General features: G+C 43.8%; 1 protein-coding gene across 1 annotated transcript in view; it reads right to left on the bottom strand.

The window, feature by feature from the left end:
• Positions 1-3,138: 3,138 nt before the first annotated feature.
• LOC125635420 (transmembrane protease serine 11C-like) overlaps positions 3,139-19,246 on the bottom strand; it is a 63,107-nt gene continuing 46,999 nt past the window's right edge. The window contains exons 3-6 of the mRNA XM_075127369.1: positions 8,776-8,971; positions 7,782-8,041; positions 6,800-6,942; positions 3,139-3,586 (exon numbers count right to left, since the gene is read on the bottom strand). Coding sequence (XP_074983470.1) covers positions 3,425-3,586; positions 6,800-6,942; positions 7,782-8,041; positions 8,776-8,971 — 761 coding nt within the window. The 3' untranslated portion in view covers positions 3,139-3,424. The remainder of the gene's footprint in view (positions 3,587-6,799; positions 6,943-7,781; positions 8,042-8,775; positions 8,972-19,246) is intronic.

The raw sequence follows: 19,246 nt of genomic DNA on the forward strand, positions 1-19,246 counted from the left end.
AAAATGAACATGCATCAGTCCACTCTGCTTTGGATCATTATTGAGCAGAATCTGTCATCAGCATAGACGCATGTCTTCTGGAATGGTGGCTGAAGCATCAAGGGACATATGAATCTTTAGCACATCTGGCATGTAAATATCTTGCGACACCAGCTACAAGGGTGCCAGGCAAATGCCTGTTCTCATTTTCAGGTGACATTGTAAACAAGAAGCAGGCAGCATTATATTCTGCAACTGTAAACAAACTTGTTTGTCTGAGCGATTGGCTGAATAAGTAGGACGACTGAGCAGACTTGTAGACTCTAAAGTTTTACATTGTTTTATTTTTGAATGCTGGGGTTTTTTGTACATAATTCTACATTTGTAAGTTGCACTTTCATGATAAAGAGATTGCACTACAGTACTTGTATTAGGTGAACTGAAAAATACTATTTCTTTTGCTTTTTACATGTAATAAAAATAAATATAAAGTGAGCATTGTACACTTTGTATTCTGTGTTGTAACTGAAATCAATATATTTGAAAATGTAGAAACATGCAAAAATATTTAAATAAATGGTATTCTATTATTGTTTAATCATGCAATTAATCTTTTTAATTGCGCAATTAATCACAATTAATTTTTTAATCACTTGACAGCCCTAATATATATAGATATAGATACACACGCACATGTCACTTTCAGTATAAGTTTGGGACCAGTTCGTTATGGGTTATATAAGCTGAGCTTGGCCACGCATTTTGTAGGAAGAAAAAAAAAAATTCAGGTACAAGTCAAAGCCCTTGCCCTTCTAACCACCTTCTTCTCACTTCCACTCCAGTAGTTACAGGGACAAGTACCCTGATTTGCACCTGCAGTTCAATTACAGGCCCAGAAAAACAGGTGAAAATTTTGCAGGCACAAAAAGGACAAAGGAGGCTGCCCTTTGGAAAATGTGATTAATGATTTTTTTAGCCACCTTATTTTATTGTATAACCTGATGTTCCTTCTGGAGCTGAGAAACTGCTTCCCTCCCTTGTTCCCTATCAATAATGGGGTCAAGGCACACTGACTGAGAACACTATTTATAGAGATCCTGATCAAAATCCCATTGGGATCTCTCCACAGAGTACTGGATTTGGCCCAGAACGACATCTCCGCTGAAAAGCAGCAGCAACACAAAAGTGCATGGTTAGCAACCTTTGTCAATAAGTGAAGGGAACAGACCTGTTGGATTTGACCCAACCTTGAATATCCCAAGATCTCTTTTGTAGTTTACTGGCAGAGGAAGAAAAATAATGTAAAATGACATGGAACATTGGAATAGAAATGCCGCCATTTAAAAAGTGGAGATTCACCTCAGACATTGGACCCATTTTGTTCAGCCCAAAGTACGATGGCTCAAGATACAGGAAAACCAAAATATCTGAAAATAAGCCAAGATTTTCAAAAAAATGGGGGCCTAGGATTAGGCTCCTAAATCCATATTTTGACACCCAAGTGAGAGGTTTGGCCTATCATAAAGCGCTGAGCACTCTGAAACTCCCATCAGCTTCTGTCATCAAGGGCCACTGTGATGCTTGGGTGAGAAGATGTGGGCAGAAAAGGAAGCAGGGAACTTTGAAGAGCTTTTCAGCAGTAGATTTTCAATTTCTCCCAATCCTAATGCCGATCCTCTGTATTTACACCACCAGCTGCTTCTCCTGACCAATCAGAGACAGGAGGAGGAGCAACCAGCCTTACTTTGGTGTCTCACACTGGTGCGGCAGTGGTGGGTCCCAGAGGGATTTGGAAGTGGGAGGGTAAGCATTATGCGCCTGGGATCCTTTACTACCAATGTTATTCATCATGGCATTTTTTAAAAAGTGTATTATCATTTGAAGTGGTGGGTGGTAAAGTTCTCTTTCTGGAGCAGAGGGGTCATCCCCAGGGAATTTCCTTTTGAATGTCCCCTCTAGCCTATTTTTAATGTTTAAAATTACCCTTTAGTTGTAGCCTTGTGAGTCAGGATAACGGTCATCCTTGGCAGGAATAAATCCACCAGTGCAGTAGGAAGCAAACCACCCAGGTCTTTCTTTTCAGTGAGCTGGAGGCTCAGAAATGTCCATGATATCTTTACTTAAAGCACTAATTTATGGTGAGCATTTGTTCGCCTTTCACAAACAGCTAGATGAGAGCCTGAACAAAAAGGTGTGGGTTCTTTTCTGCTATCCAGTTTTCCTTCCTGTTCTGTTAAAACAACAACAACAAAAACTGCATTGCTATTGCACATTAAACACCAAGATAGGATACATTGTGTGTTTGAGGCAATTCAAGTACATTGTGCGGACAGAGAGAAGTCAGTCTAGAGGTACATTAATGAAGAAGCAGCATACAACTGTAATAAAGATTTTTTTAAAATTAAAGATAATCTGTGCTTCACTGAATCCATTGAGTGGCTATTAAAAATATACTTCATAGCCGCAGGACAGATTTTTTCCCCCAGGAACCTACTTTTGGAGTCACTGAAATCCTCCCTCATCTTAGCTAGGCTCTGCCCTTAGTCCTGATTCTTGTGACTTCCCCAGACTCTGACTACCTCTTCGGACCTCTGACTGTGGCCTCTGGGGCCGTTAGATTCTCTTGTGAGCTCCAAAACTCCCTCTGAAGTTTCTACACAGCAGCCATGACCCCTCACCGTAGCCCCTGGCTTCCTCAAGAGAGCTGAAGGTGGCGTCACATCAAAGTTATGTACTCACTGGCACAGCGCTACTTACTGTTGCAGGAGAAGACAGTGCTACCTGCCTTTGAGTCCAACAGAGTTCTGAGGTCAGCAATGATGTTGCAGTTTAAGATTAAGTCTGGTGGCCTAGCACCAGGACCCTGCACTTACATGCTGTGTACTCTGGTTTATTTCCAGTCCTCCTCATTCCATGTTCTGGAGCAGAGAGGGAGGCCAGGCTCTCAGCAACTGGAGGGAAATGCCCTAAGTCTTAATTGCAGCCAGTGTCCTGTGATTGATGAACTGTGCTGATAGGCTCTGAAAGGGGGAGCTGTCCAGGCTTGCTTGGCTAGAATAAAAGTAGCTAAGACTTTGGGCCCCAATGGAGGAGGAGGAGGGTAGCAAGGCTGGGGGAATCATCAGACCTTGGGACAGGTAACTCCCCCTTCCTGGGAAAAGTACATACACTTTTTAACTAGTAAAATAAATAAATCAGCAGCTTTTTGCATTTTGATGGGGTGCTTTGCTTTCCTCTCCTCTAATAGGCTAGAGTGATTCGGAGAGGAGGCAGGTGATCTCACACATTCAGTGTAAATTCATGAGGGGTTATGGCATCTGCAGCAGTGAAGCTAGTGCTTGCTTTGGACAGGGATATAGGGATTAAATGACACCTTGTAGAGTTACAGACGAGTATGACCTGCATACAGCCTGTGTAGCTTAGTCTGGTTGTGACTTCTGCTGCATTAGAGGCCAGTTTTTGAGGTGATCCAGTCGCGATAGTACGTCACTCGTGTGTAGACTCCTGGCTTATTGGGTTTAGCACATTCATCTCCCCAGCTCACTATTCCTGCGAGGTACCACATTCCTCTCAAATCTGGACTAACCAGGGGGCCACCAGAGTCACCCTACGAGAGGAGGAAAAAAGAAATTTAGTGTACCAGAAAGGAAAATATAGCTATTTTCACAGGCAATAGAGTATGGAAAGGGACAGCTTCCTTTGATGAAAGATGGGAAGAGAGCATGATTTAAAGGAACACCATCAACCTGGAATTTAGTCACTTTCCAAAAACCAAGGGTACAGCTATACCGCAAACGAAGGTGTGATTGAAGCACAGGTAGGCATACCCATGTGAGTTTTAATCTAGCTAGCATGGGTAACAACAGTAGTGAAGATGTGGTGACACCAATTTCAGTGTGTGCCAGCAACCAGAGTAGGTATCCAGAGTCCCTGGTGGGCTTGCACTGAAATGGCTAGCCTGTGCCAAAGCCCATGCCACCACATCTTGGGTGGGGGGAAGGATAGTTCAGTGGTTTGAGCATTAGTCTGCTAAACCCAGGGTTGTGAGTTCAATCCTTGAGGGGGGCATTTAGGGATCTGGGGCAAAAATTGGGGATTGGCCCTGCTTTGAGCTGGGGGTTGGACTAGATGACCTCCTGAGGTCCCTTCCCACCCCAATATTCTATGATTCTAGACTAAAGCTACCATGGGCATGTCTACCTATGCTACACTCACACCTTCATTTGCAGTGCAGATATGCCCTACAGCAGTGGTTCTCAACCAGAGGTACGCATACCCCTGGGGGTACTCAGAGGTCTTCCAGGGGGTACATCAACTCATTAGATATTTGCCTAGTTTTACAGCAGGCTACATAAAAAGCACTAGCAAAGTCAGTACAAACTAAAATTTATTACAGACAAGGACTTGTTTAACCTGCTCTATATAAGATACACTGACATGTAACAGGTTTCAGAGTAGCAGCCATGTTAGTTTGTATCCGCAAAAAGAACAGGAGTACTTGTGGCACCTTAGAGACTAACAAATTTATTTGAGCATAAGCTTTCGTGAGCTACAGCTCACTTCATCGGATGCATACAGTGGAAAATACAGTGGGGAGGATGAAGTGAGCTGTAGCTCACGAAAGCTCATGCTCAAATAAATTTGTTAGTCTCTAAGGTGCCACAAGTCCTCCTGTTCTTTTTACTGGCATGTAAGTACAATATTTATATTCCAATTGATTTATTTTATAATTCTATGGTAAAAATGAGAAAGTCAGCAATTTGTCAGTAATGGTGTGCTGTGACACTTGTATTTTTATGTCTGATTTTGTAAGCAAGTAGTTTTGAAGTGAGGTGAAACTTGGGGTTACACAAGACAAATCAGACTCTTGAAAGGGGTACAGTAGTCTGGAAAGGTTGAGAGCCACTGCCCTACATGATAAGCTGTTTGTGGTTCTTTGCCAGCCATGGAGTCCCCCTGCCAGTTTCTGTGGTTTTACAATCCCATTTCCCAATTATAATTGTTTAAATCTCTCTCTGAACAGGGGAACCTGACTAAGGGCTTGATCTCAAGCCCACTGAAATCAGAGGGAGTCTTTCAGGGGAAACAGTAAAACAGCTGTACACAAAGTGCTGTCAAACGCTTACAGCAAATGGAACAAGAACAATATTTTTCCTGCCATCCTTTTCCTTCTAAATAATCTAGGTGTTACTTGTAACTATAATAGGTTAAAACTAAGTTTTCAGTCAGAACTGTAGTTTTTAAGTTGATGACATTTCTTTAAATGTTAAACACATTAGCCCCTCTCAGATTTTAAATTCAGACACTGTGTAAATAGCATCACACATAAATCAGATTGGTCTGGGAAGCTTACAGAATTTCAGGCAAGTTAGTGCTGGTATAACAGTGAATATATTCCCGTCCCCTCCCCAACTTTACCGAAAAATATAAATGACAGCCCTTCAGCCCTTTTCTATGTGGAGCAGAATGGGAACACAGGAACTAGGTTATCTGGACTGAAGATATTTAGGCCCCAATCCTGCAAAGACTTTTGCATATAATAATTTTGTGCACATTGAATTGAATGGGAATACTCACATGCATAAAGTTAAGCACATGCAAAACTCTTTGCAGGATTGGGGCCATAGTGGAGAGTTGTTAAGTAGTTAGACCCAACATTTAGACAAACTATTCAGAACCTCAATAGAAATTTTAAAAATAGTGCCATGGAGACAGTTTTTGTCTGTATATGTTCCTGGCAGTCATTGCATGTCAAACATTGCAGCATCCCATGTACATCTTGTTGCTTTATAACAATCTTTAATTATTGTTTCAACCAGTTTTCCTGGTCCTGAAGCTGTCTTACTGCTCCGTAATGCCAAAGATCAGCCCTAGCACCTTTTAAAAAAGATAGGTACGTTTGCTGCTCTCCAGACCAGAAATTGATTTTAATGAGTGATTGCATTTTAATGAGCGATTGCTCAGCCACTTCATCCCTAAACTCCTTCAGAATTCTTGAATGGTTACTGTCTGGTCCTGGCTGCCTGCCGCTGCTGAATTTTTTAATGTTTGACACTTCGGTGTCAGAGGATGCCCCATTTTTATCACCTGAAAAAAAGCAGGTCCAGGTATCACTCAGAGTCAAATCTAGCAGAGACAGTACAAAGTAATTTATTCCTTATGGGACAGATTCTCATTTATACTAAGGCCACTTTATGCCACTCCAGCGGTGTAAACGGGCCTTAAAATAGGCATAATTATAATTAATCTTAACTATGCTGTCATGACTAGCTCTGGCATAACAATTTACTCTCACATTAAGGCCCCTTTAAGGCCCACATTAAGGCCCCTCAGCAGAGCCTGAGTGTAAATGAGAATCAGGCCCACGTTCTAACAGAAAATAGATCACTTGACAACAAGAAGTCACTAGCTGCATGGCAGGGATGGAGGAAGGCTGAAGCACCAACACGGGGAAGCCAGGAGATGGCAATACTTGTGGGAGCTGATGGGGAGTGACAAACTGTGCAGGCCATTGAGGGGAGATAAAGATCAGGCACAAGCCAACTTTGAATTACCGGGCTCCAGTTCAATCTTGCACTTTTGGAATTTTACAAGTACTATCCTAGTTCTGTTAATATGAGTTTTATGTGCTAAACTGCATGTAATAAATGTTTTATTTTACAAACCTATTAGCCAGAGAGTCTTGGTTGAATCAGAACCCATATAAACAAAAAACCCAGGGAAGGAGCATACACAGTATTAGTTAAGATTTGGGGATCACTATATTTAATCATTTGAAGTCATTTTCCCTACTAATTCTCAGTATTGAGCTTTGACCTACCTGACAGGCATCTACTCCTCCTTCCAAGTATCCAGCACACAACATCCCAGGTGTGATGACCCCATCGTACACTTCTCTCCTATTGCAAGTGTTTGAGTCTATGAGTTTCACTGTTGCTTCCCGGAGAACATTAGAACTCGAGCCTGAAGGGAAAAAATGACTCTACAAATATAAATCCTTTGCACTAGCTAAGATGTGGAAGAAGCATTTAGCATCTGTTCATGGGTGAGAGTGCTGAGCTGGGTTAAGAGCTGCTCCAGTTTGTACCACTTTTCATAGATGGAAGTAATATACGGGAGGAGTTGTACATAATTTCTAATCAACATTATTTTATAGGAAGGGCTTGAAGGGTTCCACAGTAAAGAGCTATGAGAAGATGACACACTCTCATATGAGGACGTAAGGGTAGTATCACTGAGGTGCGAGAGGAGGCCTACCAGTCTATTTACTTCTAAGTACAGTACCATACAATGGAGCACAGGCTAATAATTTCAGCAGGTTACCTGGAGCCAAGATGGCTAGTTCTATGGCTAGTTTTGTTCTGACTGCATGAACCTGAGTAAGCACCTATCTCCAGCTCAGTTTGCACCTCTGCTACATAGGTTATAATACATATCTCACAAAGGTTTTGGGAAACCCCAGTCAAGGTCAGCACTCTGTTGTCATATTCACTGTACAAACACATTGCTAAACAGTGCCTGGAAAAAAGAGCTTGCAATCTAAAATGTTATGGACAGAAACAGAATGTCAGACTCCTCCCTAGTTTCTGTTTCAGTGGCTGGCAGCTTTGTCTTTTTCCAACCCAACATTAGAGAGCAAGTAAATGCGGAATGTGTTTCTAATAGTTACACAAATCTATTCATTTTTTGCAAGTATTAAACAAGATGTGACCACACAGCTGCTCTCAATTAAACAGTTAGTTGGACTCATCATTAATGTAAAACGTCAGATGTTTGGGTTTTTTGCAGATGGACGCACTCACCATCGTTGCTCAGTGCTCCCCAGCCTGTGATGACAGCGTCAGAATTATATGGGAAAATCTGAGATGGATCTGGCAGACAGACGCGATGTACGATATTTGTAAAATCAACTTTTTTCGAGAGTTTCACGACCGCTATATCATAGTTGTGTGCTGGATAACGGTACTTTTCATGGACAATAATAGCCTTGACAAAGTGTTTCATTCTTGAAGGTCTTAAAAGAGTTCCAAAGGTAACGGTCCATACACGTGGGTTATTTGCTCTGGAAAAGATGAAAGAACTTTGTAGATATATTTAAGCCATGGAGATAAAGGTCTCTAAACTTGGTCCAGTGTAGGTAGCTCAAAACCTCACCCATACTTCCCCACAGAATCCTTGGAAGATCTTGGTGGAATGGGGAATTGGACCTACACCATCCCATCTGTATTACTCATTAGCCAAATAATAAATGTGGCCAGGTAGCTTCCCAATACACAAAGTGCATACAGCACACTACAGCAGGTAACCAGAGGTGTTTGCCTTGTCGTTTGCTGACTCTTAATCTATTCCAGTCTTTATATTGCCACACCCTTCAGAAGCAATCAGTCTTCACTATCTCCTTGGCTATTCAAAAAAGGAGTGATGGAACCATCAAATTCTAACCTCTGCTCCAGGGAACAACTCACACCACTGTCCATAGAAGGAAAGGGATAAGGTGGCCTAATGGCTCAAAAAAACATGTATATTTGAGCCAAGCTGTGATAGCATGAAGACATTCCTCTTGCTCTACCTGACCTTAGGCAGAGCAGCTTCCTTTGGAGCATCTTTCAGAGCCTTTTCCTCAGGGACTATTTTCTCCAGCTTCAGAAAGATTGGTCACCGCTCTCTGCCTGAAACCCTGAAACTTTAATATAGCCCTTCCAAGGCTTGGCATTGGTTCTGAATGGAGCACCATTTGATGTGAAGGTCGGTACATACCACATCTTACTGCAGCCTCTTTCAGAGCTGGGAACTTACTTTCTAAAGCAGTGAGCTGCGGACAGAAGCCACGTGTTGCTGATCAGTGTTGCACCACAACGGTGGATGTTGTTCTGCTGTAAACTCGCTTGCCATGGCCAGTCCCCAAGCTCTGCAGATGCCACCCCTCCGACTATTCTTTTTGATGTTGAGGATGATTTTGATTTTGCTGATCTATTCTGTTGTAACCCGCAGACTGTCAAAATGGGGAGAGAGAAAATAAGTCATTTCTCAATGTACTAATTGTGCTTGTTGATGCCTCTAGGCACATGTACAAAATGTACCATAAGAGAAAATGCAATTAGACCCTGTAATGACATGTCAAACTCAAAACGCTCCCTGAAATGGAGGCTGTCCACACCCACCCCTTCAAGTAAAAGTCTGAGAAAACAGATGAGTCTTGTGGAGAGCCATGAAGGTCAACCAACTCAGGCTCAATTGCATGACTAAGGGGAGCAAATTCTAGAGTCAGGAGCCCTTCACCCTGTACCCCACCCCCAGGGATTGTCAGTTTGAATGTCGCAGCTGGTCTCAGTTGCTGGGATAAAGCATCTCTCTAAGATAGGCGGGACCCATACCATGTAGTATTTTACAGAAAAAGCAGCACCTTAAGTTTCAGCCAGACAGGACGTGGAAGGCAGTGCAACATATGGAGCGTGCATGCAACGCTCTCTCAGTGAAACACTACTATAGAAGCTGGCAGCTGCAATTTGCACCAACTGAAGTTTCCAAATGGTCCTTGAGTGTAGCCTCAAGTAGAGCACGTTGCACTAATCCAAGCCAGAAGTGACAAAGGCATGGATAACCATAGTGAGGTGTGCATCTAGCAAGAAAGATGACAAGATCTTTGCCAAGAGGAAACAAAGACAAGATTCTTGGTTTCTGCTACTACCTGGAAATCCAGGAGTAGCTGACAGTCTGTCAGGTGTAAGGCCCTCAGCTGCACCTACTCAGTACTCCTGATACCTTAATGAGCCAGCTAGGCTGCCTGATGGGCTGCCCTGCCTGATTGGCTGAGAAAGCCAGAAGGCCAGTTCTTAAACCTAGCAGCGGCAGTAGCTTGCTGGCTGCTCAACACACATGTCCACGGACTCTCTGCCTTTTTGTGCTCATCTCTCCGAGCCCTGCTCCTGCTCTGCTCTGCCACAGCTCCAGCCCAGATCCTGACCAGCCTTGTTCCCATCCTGTCCCAGCCCCGCTCCTGTGTTCCCTGATTCGGGGTAATCTGGTTCCAATCCTCGGCTCTGGCTCCTGACTCCGACCCTGTCTCGACCCCAGGCTCTGGAATTCAGCCTCCAACCGCTAGGCCTGACTGCCTGTGACCTGGTCTCCTGACAGTTCGAGCAGCCCAAATTCTAAAACAGGGGAACTAGGCTGACAAGGTTCCAGATCAGTGGCTAGTACAGATCCCTCCTGGCCAATCTTTCCCTGCTCCTATTTCTGCTGTGCCCGCAGTTGTTCCCCACTGACCAATGCAGAGTGGGGCTCGTTATTAGCCGGCTGACTGGGGAAGTTGTGGCCTGGGCATTCCCATTCCTAAAGAAAGCAAGCCCACTCCTGGGCCAGCTTGAAGACTTCATTCAAACCACGGCCATGATCTTCGAGGGTAGAGCCGAGAGCACCCTTCGGGCATCACGGCAGCGACCTCAGCATGTTGCTAAGTATGCCAGAGCTCCGCTGCTTGGTAGCAGAGATTGAATGGAATGAGGCCACGCAGTATTATCATTTCTGCTTCAGCCTAAATGATGACATCAAAGATGAGCTCCCACAAGTGGACTCCCCGCCTACTTATTGACCTCAGTATAAAGATTGACAACTGCCTGATGGAACGCAGCCAGGAAAGTAGTTCAGCTTCCCAGCTCCTGCCAGTCCTCCTGTCTCCAGCCCACCAACCTTCAGTGCTTTCCCCACAGCCCAAACTCATGCAGCTCAACAGAGAAAATGCAGCATCGAGCATCGGGACTATACCTGTACTGTGGAAGACCAGGGCACTTCGCATTGGACTGCCCTGTGAAGGTCCACTCTGCACCCTGCTCAGGGAATGCCAAGCTGCAGCCCCCAGAGGGTACCTGCCTCTTATTGGTACCCAGCATCCATACCTGTCTGCCGATACATTGGGAATGACTAGGTGTGTACTGACATCTCCAACTCCCTCTGCAAGCCCACACCTCTCCATCTCCAAGGTCCACCTGGAGGCACTGGTGGATTCTGATGCCTCTGGCAACTTCATGGATCAGGACTTTGTATGAGTCTATCAGATCCCCATCCAACGCAAGGACACTCCAGACTTGGTAGAATCTATTGATGGCTCGCTCATTTCATCAGGCCCAGTTACCCCCCAGACCACACCCCTGAATGTAATGACTCTCCAGGGTCACCAAGAAACCCTTCAGTTTGGACTTATCTGAGCACCACACTTTCCAGTTGTTCTCAGCATGCCCTGGCTCACTACTCATGATCCACGCATTCACTGGCGGGCAGGCAAAATACAGTTTGGCTCCCCACATTGCCAACAATTCTGTCCCTGGAATCCAAATATGGGGATCGTAGACTGGGAGCCTTCCTTGAGATTCCGAGTCTGAGCAAGTTAATCCCCAGGGAGTCTTATTACCCACTGCAGTCCACTACACTGCCTCCATGTTACCACTTAAATGTAAAGATTTTCCCGATGTGTTCGAGAAACAGAATGCAGATGTTTTGCCACTCCATTACAGCTATAACTGTCCCATCATCTTTCAGCCCACTCCAATCCTCTTTGTCCACATCTGCTTCCTTTCGGAGCCAGAACTTCAGGCTCTCCACGACTACCTCCAGGAATATCTACAAAAGTGGTTTATCCGTCCTTCCATGTCTCCAGCTGGGGCTCCAATTTTCTTTGAGACGAAAGAAGATGAATCAATAAGGCATTGTGTGTTGACTATCAGGTGTTAAACAAAGTCACAATTCTAAATCAATGTCCTCTCCCTCTCATTAACGTGCTTTTACAAAAGACTCCGCTCTGCAATGGTTTTTACTAAGCTGGACCTTCACGGGGCCTATAACTTTGTCCCGAATAGAGAGGGAGATGAGTGGAAGACCTCCTTCCATATCTGGTACAGACACTGAGCGCCTGGTCATGCCATTCAGCCTGTGCAATGCCCCAGCAACATTTCAGTACTTCATAAACAATATCTTCAGAGATGTGTTAGACTGCCATGTAGTCATTTATCTGGATGACATACTCATCTTTTCTGACGATCAGGCTTCTCATGATCAGCATGTCCATGGCATCCTAGACTTTGCCAATGCCATCTATATCCAAAGCCCAAAAAATGCAAAATTTTTGACCTGGATACAATAGAATTCCTTGGTTACTTATCTCCTCTGAGGGAATAACCAGGGACGCATGCAAGGTGGTAGTCACCTCCGACTGTGCTGCACCAAAGGACACCAGTGGGGTCCAATGGTTCCTAGGTTTTTCTAACTTCTACCGGTAGTTTATTGAGGGATTTTCCACCCTAGTTGCTCCTCTGACCACTCTTCTGTGAAAAGGAGTCTGGTTCACCTAGTCCTTGGAAACCCATGTAGTAGAGAGAGGGGAATGGTGTTTCTACTGGAAGTGGCCAGGTTTCTTGTCCAAGTGCTCACAGCCCACAAGAACCTGGAATATCTTCGAGCAGCCAGATACTTCAACCAACAACAGATCCACTGGTCCCTCTTCTTCATCCAGCTTGACATCATAATTCCCTATTGCCCAGGAGTCAGAAATGGGAAGGCTGGCGCTCTGTGCCATAAGGCTGAGTACCTGGAACAGGTGAGAAGACTCCCTCTGCAATTCTAAAGGCATCCAACTTCATCAATGGCACAGCAGAAAACAGTGTAATGGAGTCACATCAGCTGAGATCCGCCAGACTCTGGAGAATGTGGACGCCTCATTCGGGCAAGCCTCACACAGGGTGGGAGGCTCAGGTGAGCCCCGTGTGGTGTCCCGTTTTCCCTTTGGGAAATATGGTCACCCTAGTAAAACCAGAAGGAATTGGGAAGATGCATCCCCCATGACTGTGCAAGGCTCCTAAGTTCACTGCGGCTCTGTGTCAAGTGTAAGGTCAAATCATTCAAGAGAAAAAGAGGAAGCTTTTAAAGGGCCAGAAAAATGCTCAGAGACTATTTTTTAAAATAGTCAGGGAATTGCCAACCATGCAGTGCTTTCACTTACAGTCATTGAAGAGGGTTTCAGCTCTCTCTCTCCTCAGATCTGAAATAAACAAACAAACAGAGTGAGTTCAGCACAGCCAGGGCTTTTTAACCTATTAATGCAGCTTAAATTAGTCCCAGCCCACAGTAAAGGGTGGGGTGGAGCTGAACTGCTACAGAGGACAGGTGCCAGCAATGCCCCTCTGCCATGTACATTGGTCAAACTGGACAGTCTCTACGTAAAAGAATAAATGGACACAAATCAGATGTCAAGAATTATAACATTCATAAACCAGTCGGAGAACACTTCAATCTCTCTGGTCACGCAATCACAGACATGAAGGTAGCTATCTTAAAACAAAAAAACTTCAAATCCAGACTCCAGCGAGAAACTGCTGAATTGGAATTCATTTGCAAATTGGATACTATTAATTTAGGCTTAAATAGAGACTGGGAGTGGCTAAGTCATTATGCAAGGTAGCCTGTTTCCTCTTGTTTTCTCCTACCCCCCCCCCCCCCCAGATGTTCTGGTTTAACTTGGATTTAAACTTGGAGAGTGGTCAGTTTGGATGAGCTATTACCAGCAGGAGAGTGAGTTTGTATGTGTATGGGGGTGGGGGGGATGTGAGAAAACCTGGATTTGTGCAGGAAATAGCCCGACTTGATTATGTAAAGAGTTGTCACTTTGGATGGGCTAGCACCAGCAGGAGAGTGAATTTGTGTGGGGGGGTGGAGGGTGAGAAAACCTGGATTTGTGCTGGAAATGGCCCATCTGATGATCACTTTAGATAAGCTATTACCAGCAGGACAGTGGGGTGGGAGGAGGTATTGTTTCATATTCTCTGTGTATATATAAAGTCTGCTGCAGTTTCCACGGTATGCATCCGATGAAGTGAGCTGTAGCTCACGAAAGCTCATGCTCAAATAAATTGGTTAGTCTCTAAGGTGCCACAAGTACTCCTTTTCTTTTTGCTACAGAGGAATCATCTGGAGGTGGAATATTTCCCGCTGTGCATCCACTACTATATCCCCTGATGGGGTACAACTTGGTCTCTCTCGAAAGAGCCAGCCATCTCCTATGGACCAGAGCACAGGGTCTGAAATTCTGCCCGGGCCCTGCAGAAGGCTCCGTATGCTCCCCCCACCACACTCTGCAGCAGCATAAGGGTCAGACACAATCTGGCCCTGAGACTGTGAGCTCTTCAGGGCAGATACCATGGCGCAGCTCCCCAGTGGGTGTAGTTCGTCAGCGTTGGCTCTGACTTCAATGGAGCTAAGACAACTTCCCCCACCTGAGGATCTGCTCCCACAGCTTCTTATTTGGACTGGGAGGTGCCTGGCACAATTTTGGAGGCGGAAATCAATAAATAAAATTAATACTAATAATTTGGTGTGTAATTGTGGGGCATTGATGGCACTGTTGAAATACTTTCCTCCCCCAATTCATTACATCATATCTATGGTGTGATTCAGCACTCGCTGAAGTCTGTGTAAAGGTTGTCAGTGATGTTAATGGGCACAGGGTCAGGCCCACAAACATCAATATAGTCCCCTGGCTACAACACCCCCTTTCTAACCGGAGCCCCATTCCTGGTTACTTGCAGGCCAGTGGAAAAACGCACCTGTTCAATAAAATTTTGAAGTTGTCCAGTGACTCTTGAACAGCAACCAACACCTAGTATCACCCGATACCGATCCTCATCCACGTCCCTCTCCTCTGCCTTCTCTACCGTCACCTAGTATCACCCGATGCCTATCCTCATCCATGTCCCTCTCCTCTGCCTTCTCTTTACCTTACTCTATCTGGGTTCTGATCGAAAACCAACACCAATCAGTGGGGATCTTTCCACTGAATTCAATGGGCTTTGGATCACACGCCTTGTCTGTTGTGTTAATAATCAGTGGCATTCTGCTTCTAGGCTTGACACTCCTTTCTATATGTTCAGTGAATTCAGTTTGTTTGCAGTCAGCAACTACTGCATCTAGGCTAATTAATTTCTTTACATTAAGTTAAAAAAAGGTATGTTATGATACAAAAACCAAAACCCACCTGTCCACACACACGTCTTAACTTCTGCGAGCATTAGCAGAGGGAAGGATAATGTTAAAGAAATAGACTGCTGTCATTGTGCAGCTGCTGTGTTACTTTGTAGGGATGGGGGAAATTATTTATGACTGAATTTAAACAATGATTCACTGTTCTTCTTTGTAGTGGAAGATTATTGGCATAATCAAGGTAGATGATTTTGATCAGTGATCAAGTGGCCACTTGTGGGCTCCAAACACAGTATAAGAGTTCACTCTTGTACACACTCCACTGCAAAGGATAAATCCATAACTAGGCTCGGAAGGGTTTGATTTTAACGTTATGGATTTTGAGGGATAACATTGATGTTTATTTCCAAAATATAGTCATTCAAAATTTACTGATTTAAAACACTAACAGCCAGATTTTCACAAGTGCTCAGCCCTCAGCAGCTCCCACTGAAAATGTTGTTTCATGGGTTACGCAATGAGAAGAATGGGAGTATTCATTTCTTACTAATTTCCAGCCAGATGCAATTAACAGCAAAGAAGTGCCCGCACCTCTTCTCTACAGCTGCAAGATATAAGAAGCTTTCAGCATTCCCTCTTTGTTAATCTCAAATATTGACAACGGACTCCTTTTTCTTTTTGCCACTCTTGGGATGGAAAGACATGTAACTATTAAAAGCTTAAGTATAAAGCCTGCAATTAATTACCATCACTTACATTAGGTTGCAAAACCAATCGGGGAGACAAACGAATCAGCCAGCCTGTTCCAGCCAGTGCCAGAAGCAATTCAGTTGGTATGTTTTCACTGATCTGAGTTTTGCTGTGAGTCTCGCATCTGTACTGCTAAGCAGCTGTCTCTCTCTCTCTCTACTTCCCCTTCTAGCACCTGATAGTTGCCTAGGTTATTTATGTTGGAAGTGGCACATACCTTATACTGGGCCAAATTCAGCTGTGACTTATACTTGTTGCCTTCAGGGGGGTTGCATGGATGTAACTGAAAGGAGAATTTGGCCACTTACTTTTTGCCTTTTTGGGGAGGTGTAAAGGTCTACAAGGAAACTAATGTATGTTCCCTCTGTCTGTACAGCTTCATTTTTAGCATGTTTTATGATATTCCATATAAACTAGGTGTGTGCAGATCATGCAAAGTCATGTCAACCCTCCACTGGGGCGGGCAGCATGATGGGAGGTGCCTGCAAAGTACATGAGCGTATGTCCTAAGGTAGGAGTGTTACTTTTTTGTGGGGGAGGGGACAGCTGCACAGTGGCCTGGCCCATGCCCCCTACACTGAAGGCTGGGAGTGAAGTGCAGTGCATAGGAAACACTGCAGGAGCTCATCCCCACCAAAGGTCCCTCTAGGACTGGGAAAGGGACCCCTCATGTGATCAGATCACTGGCGTCAGGACTGCTTTGAGCCACTAGCGTGTCACAAAGCAGGCTTTGCACTGTAGAGAATTGGAGCTCAGGTCAAAAATTTCAAACATGGGTTTATAAAGTTAGGTGACAAAGGCCAAAACCAGGGGCCTAAAATTAGAGCATCTGTGAGGATTCAGAAGCCTTAAATACGTGGCATGATTTTCACAAGTGATGAGCATGAGCAGCACCCATTTAAAAAAAAAAAACAAAAAAACAAAACAATGGGAGCTGCTGGGTACTCGGCCCTTATTGTTGTGCTTCCATATGGATTTAGGTGTCTTGGCTTCATGCATAATTTGAAAAGTTTGGCCTTAGTTTTTCCCCCTTCTCTGTGGTTTTTTTTAATGTATTTTGAGTGAAGTTAAGGCCCTAAAAGGAACTGGATGGATAGCCTCACAAGGTGAATCCACAGCATCGTCAACAGCTGGACTTCCGCATGGTTCCCTGCCAACATGCCTCAGCCCTGTCTCCAAAGGGTGCTTATTTATTCCGTAACCTTGCTGATCAGGCTAGCAATTAGGGCCAACTGTGCTGTTCTGTCCTGTCTTCTTGGGCCAAGACCAAACCACTGTCTCCTAATGTCCTGGGACCGACATGGCTACAACAACACTATTTATATCATTCAGTCTTTCTGAACTGGGAATAGTTTCCTAAATGTGTAAAGACCTTTAAGTAATACAGTTGCCCTCACATGTAACCAATTAAGAAATCTTGAAAGCCACTTTGTGAATTATTAGTTTCAGTCTCCTATAAATCAGATAACTGAGGTATAAATTTCATTTTTAATTGCAAGTATATGTACTTAAGCAGATATCGAAAGTGAAAGAATATGTTTAGATTGTTAATAGGGTATTACAGACCAACAACGAAGGGTGGAATTTTCCAAGGAGCTGAAGGTAGCTGGGTACCCACCTTCTGTTGGGTATTTGTGCATTCCAGCCTACCTTTTTAAAATTTCAGAGGTATGAATGTTTCAGAGATTTAAAGTTTCATAAACTAACACTGTATAATGAATGTGATTTGCTCCTCACTAGGAATGTCCAGAGAGGATATATAGAGAAAAATATATTCATATTTTCATGTTGCTAAACAACATTTCAGTGTCAGTATCAGAAAAGCTAGTCTTTTACCTCTTACTGATTTTCTTTTTGGTTGCAGGGGCCATTGTTTGTATGAAGGAAGGAAAAAATAAAGTGTAAGATCCCCATTAACATAAATGAAGCCTGGATTTCACTCAGGTAGTTTACACAGTGCAAATGTATGCATAACTAGGAAGACTCATGCATGTCAACAGTTTTGCACAGGTAACTGCATTATCTTCTAGGCACACGAATTTCCCATTTCAGTTCCACTAGGAACTTTTATTTTCCCCAGTAGTTTCTGCATGCAATTTTTGCATAAATATGAACAGAACTGGTGCTTTTAAAGGCAATCTAATAATATAGCTTGCTCCTGTATATTCGAAAGTGTTTCCAGGTACTGCACCCAAACGTGCAGGGTAGTGACGATTAAAATGAAAAATATTAAGAAAGAAAAATATGGACACCCAAACCATCACTAAGCCATCTGGGGCATATGACTGAATCAAAGATATTTGTGCTTCTTTATCTGAAATAAAAGTAAGCCCCTCAAAAGCTAAGTTTTCTGGCACTGTAAAAGTGAAATTGGTATTAATTCCAATCAAAACAGCCCTTCTTTAAGTGGCAAATTCTTCACTGTTTAAGATGCACAGATGCAGTTAAACATTTGTACAAAGACCACATATTTCTGTTGGCAAGTGAAATTGGCACTAGGGATAGGCTAGCTAGTGGGGGTAAAACAACAAATCTCCGAATCTTTGCCAAGTATTCAAACTGACCCCACACTACAGCTCTTGGGGTGTAGGGTCCTGAAATTTAGGATGATCCAGATGGACAATAAAGAGTACTGGAAATCTCATGACAGACTATGCAGTTTTACAGGCGTATATCCCAATCCTGCAAACTTTTATAGCGCTTGGGTAACTTTAAGTATGTGAGTAGTCCCATTGCAGGATTAGGGCCTTAAACAGTTTGGACAGTTCTAAAAGGGTGTGATAAGAAATCCAGTGTTGTAGGTGCTTAACTGAGCCAACCCTCTTGCCCTTTTTAGAATTTCTCCTGTCACTAAGCAATAGACAATTGATTACCACTACTGAGGTCTGGTCATGCTGAGCAAGCCCCAGACACCCAATGAAATAAAGAAAAGGAGTACTTGTGGCACCTTAGAGACTAACCAATTTATTTATTTATGCTCAAATAAATTGGTTAGTCTCTAAGGTGCCAGAAGTACTCCTTTTCTTTTTGCGAATACAGACTAACAGGCTGTAACTCTGAAATGAAATAAAGCTTCATCTTTGCCTTTCGTGATCAGTTAAAAATAGAAAGACAAAAAGTTAGGCAAACTCTCAAGGTTCATCTAGAGATTTATTCACCTTTGTGTTGCGTAGGAAAAGTCGAGTCCAAGCCCAATCTGTCACTATAGTGTGAGGAGAAGGAGTGTTTCTGAAGAACAAGCTCAGGGTCTAGCCATGGCTGCAGAAGCAGGGAAGCAAATGTCATACCTGTAGCAGGAGTATGTGGTTTTGCAGCACAAGGAAAACAGGCCATGAAGAACGCAGCATGCGCTGTTGTAACTGCACAACCAGTCCATGCCAAGCCACTGGCTTAGGTGGAAAGATTCCTGCTCTACAATACTTCTTAGATCCTCTGTACAACACGGCCTCTATACGGGGGGGGGGGGGGGGGTAGGGGAAGGTCTGGCCCACTATACATTACCTCTTCTAACAAACAGCACACCTCTGATTTCCAACCATTTCCACAATAAACT

The sequence above is a fragment of the Caretta caretta genome, chromosome 4 (genome assembly GCF_965140235.1).
Source record: "Caretta caretta isolate rCarCar2 chromosome 4, rCarCar1.hap1, whole genome shotgun sequence".
Lineage (NCBI taxonomy): Eukaryota > Metazoa > Chordata > Testudines > Cheloniidae > Caretta > Caretta caretta.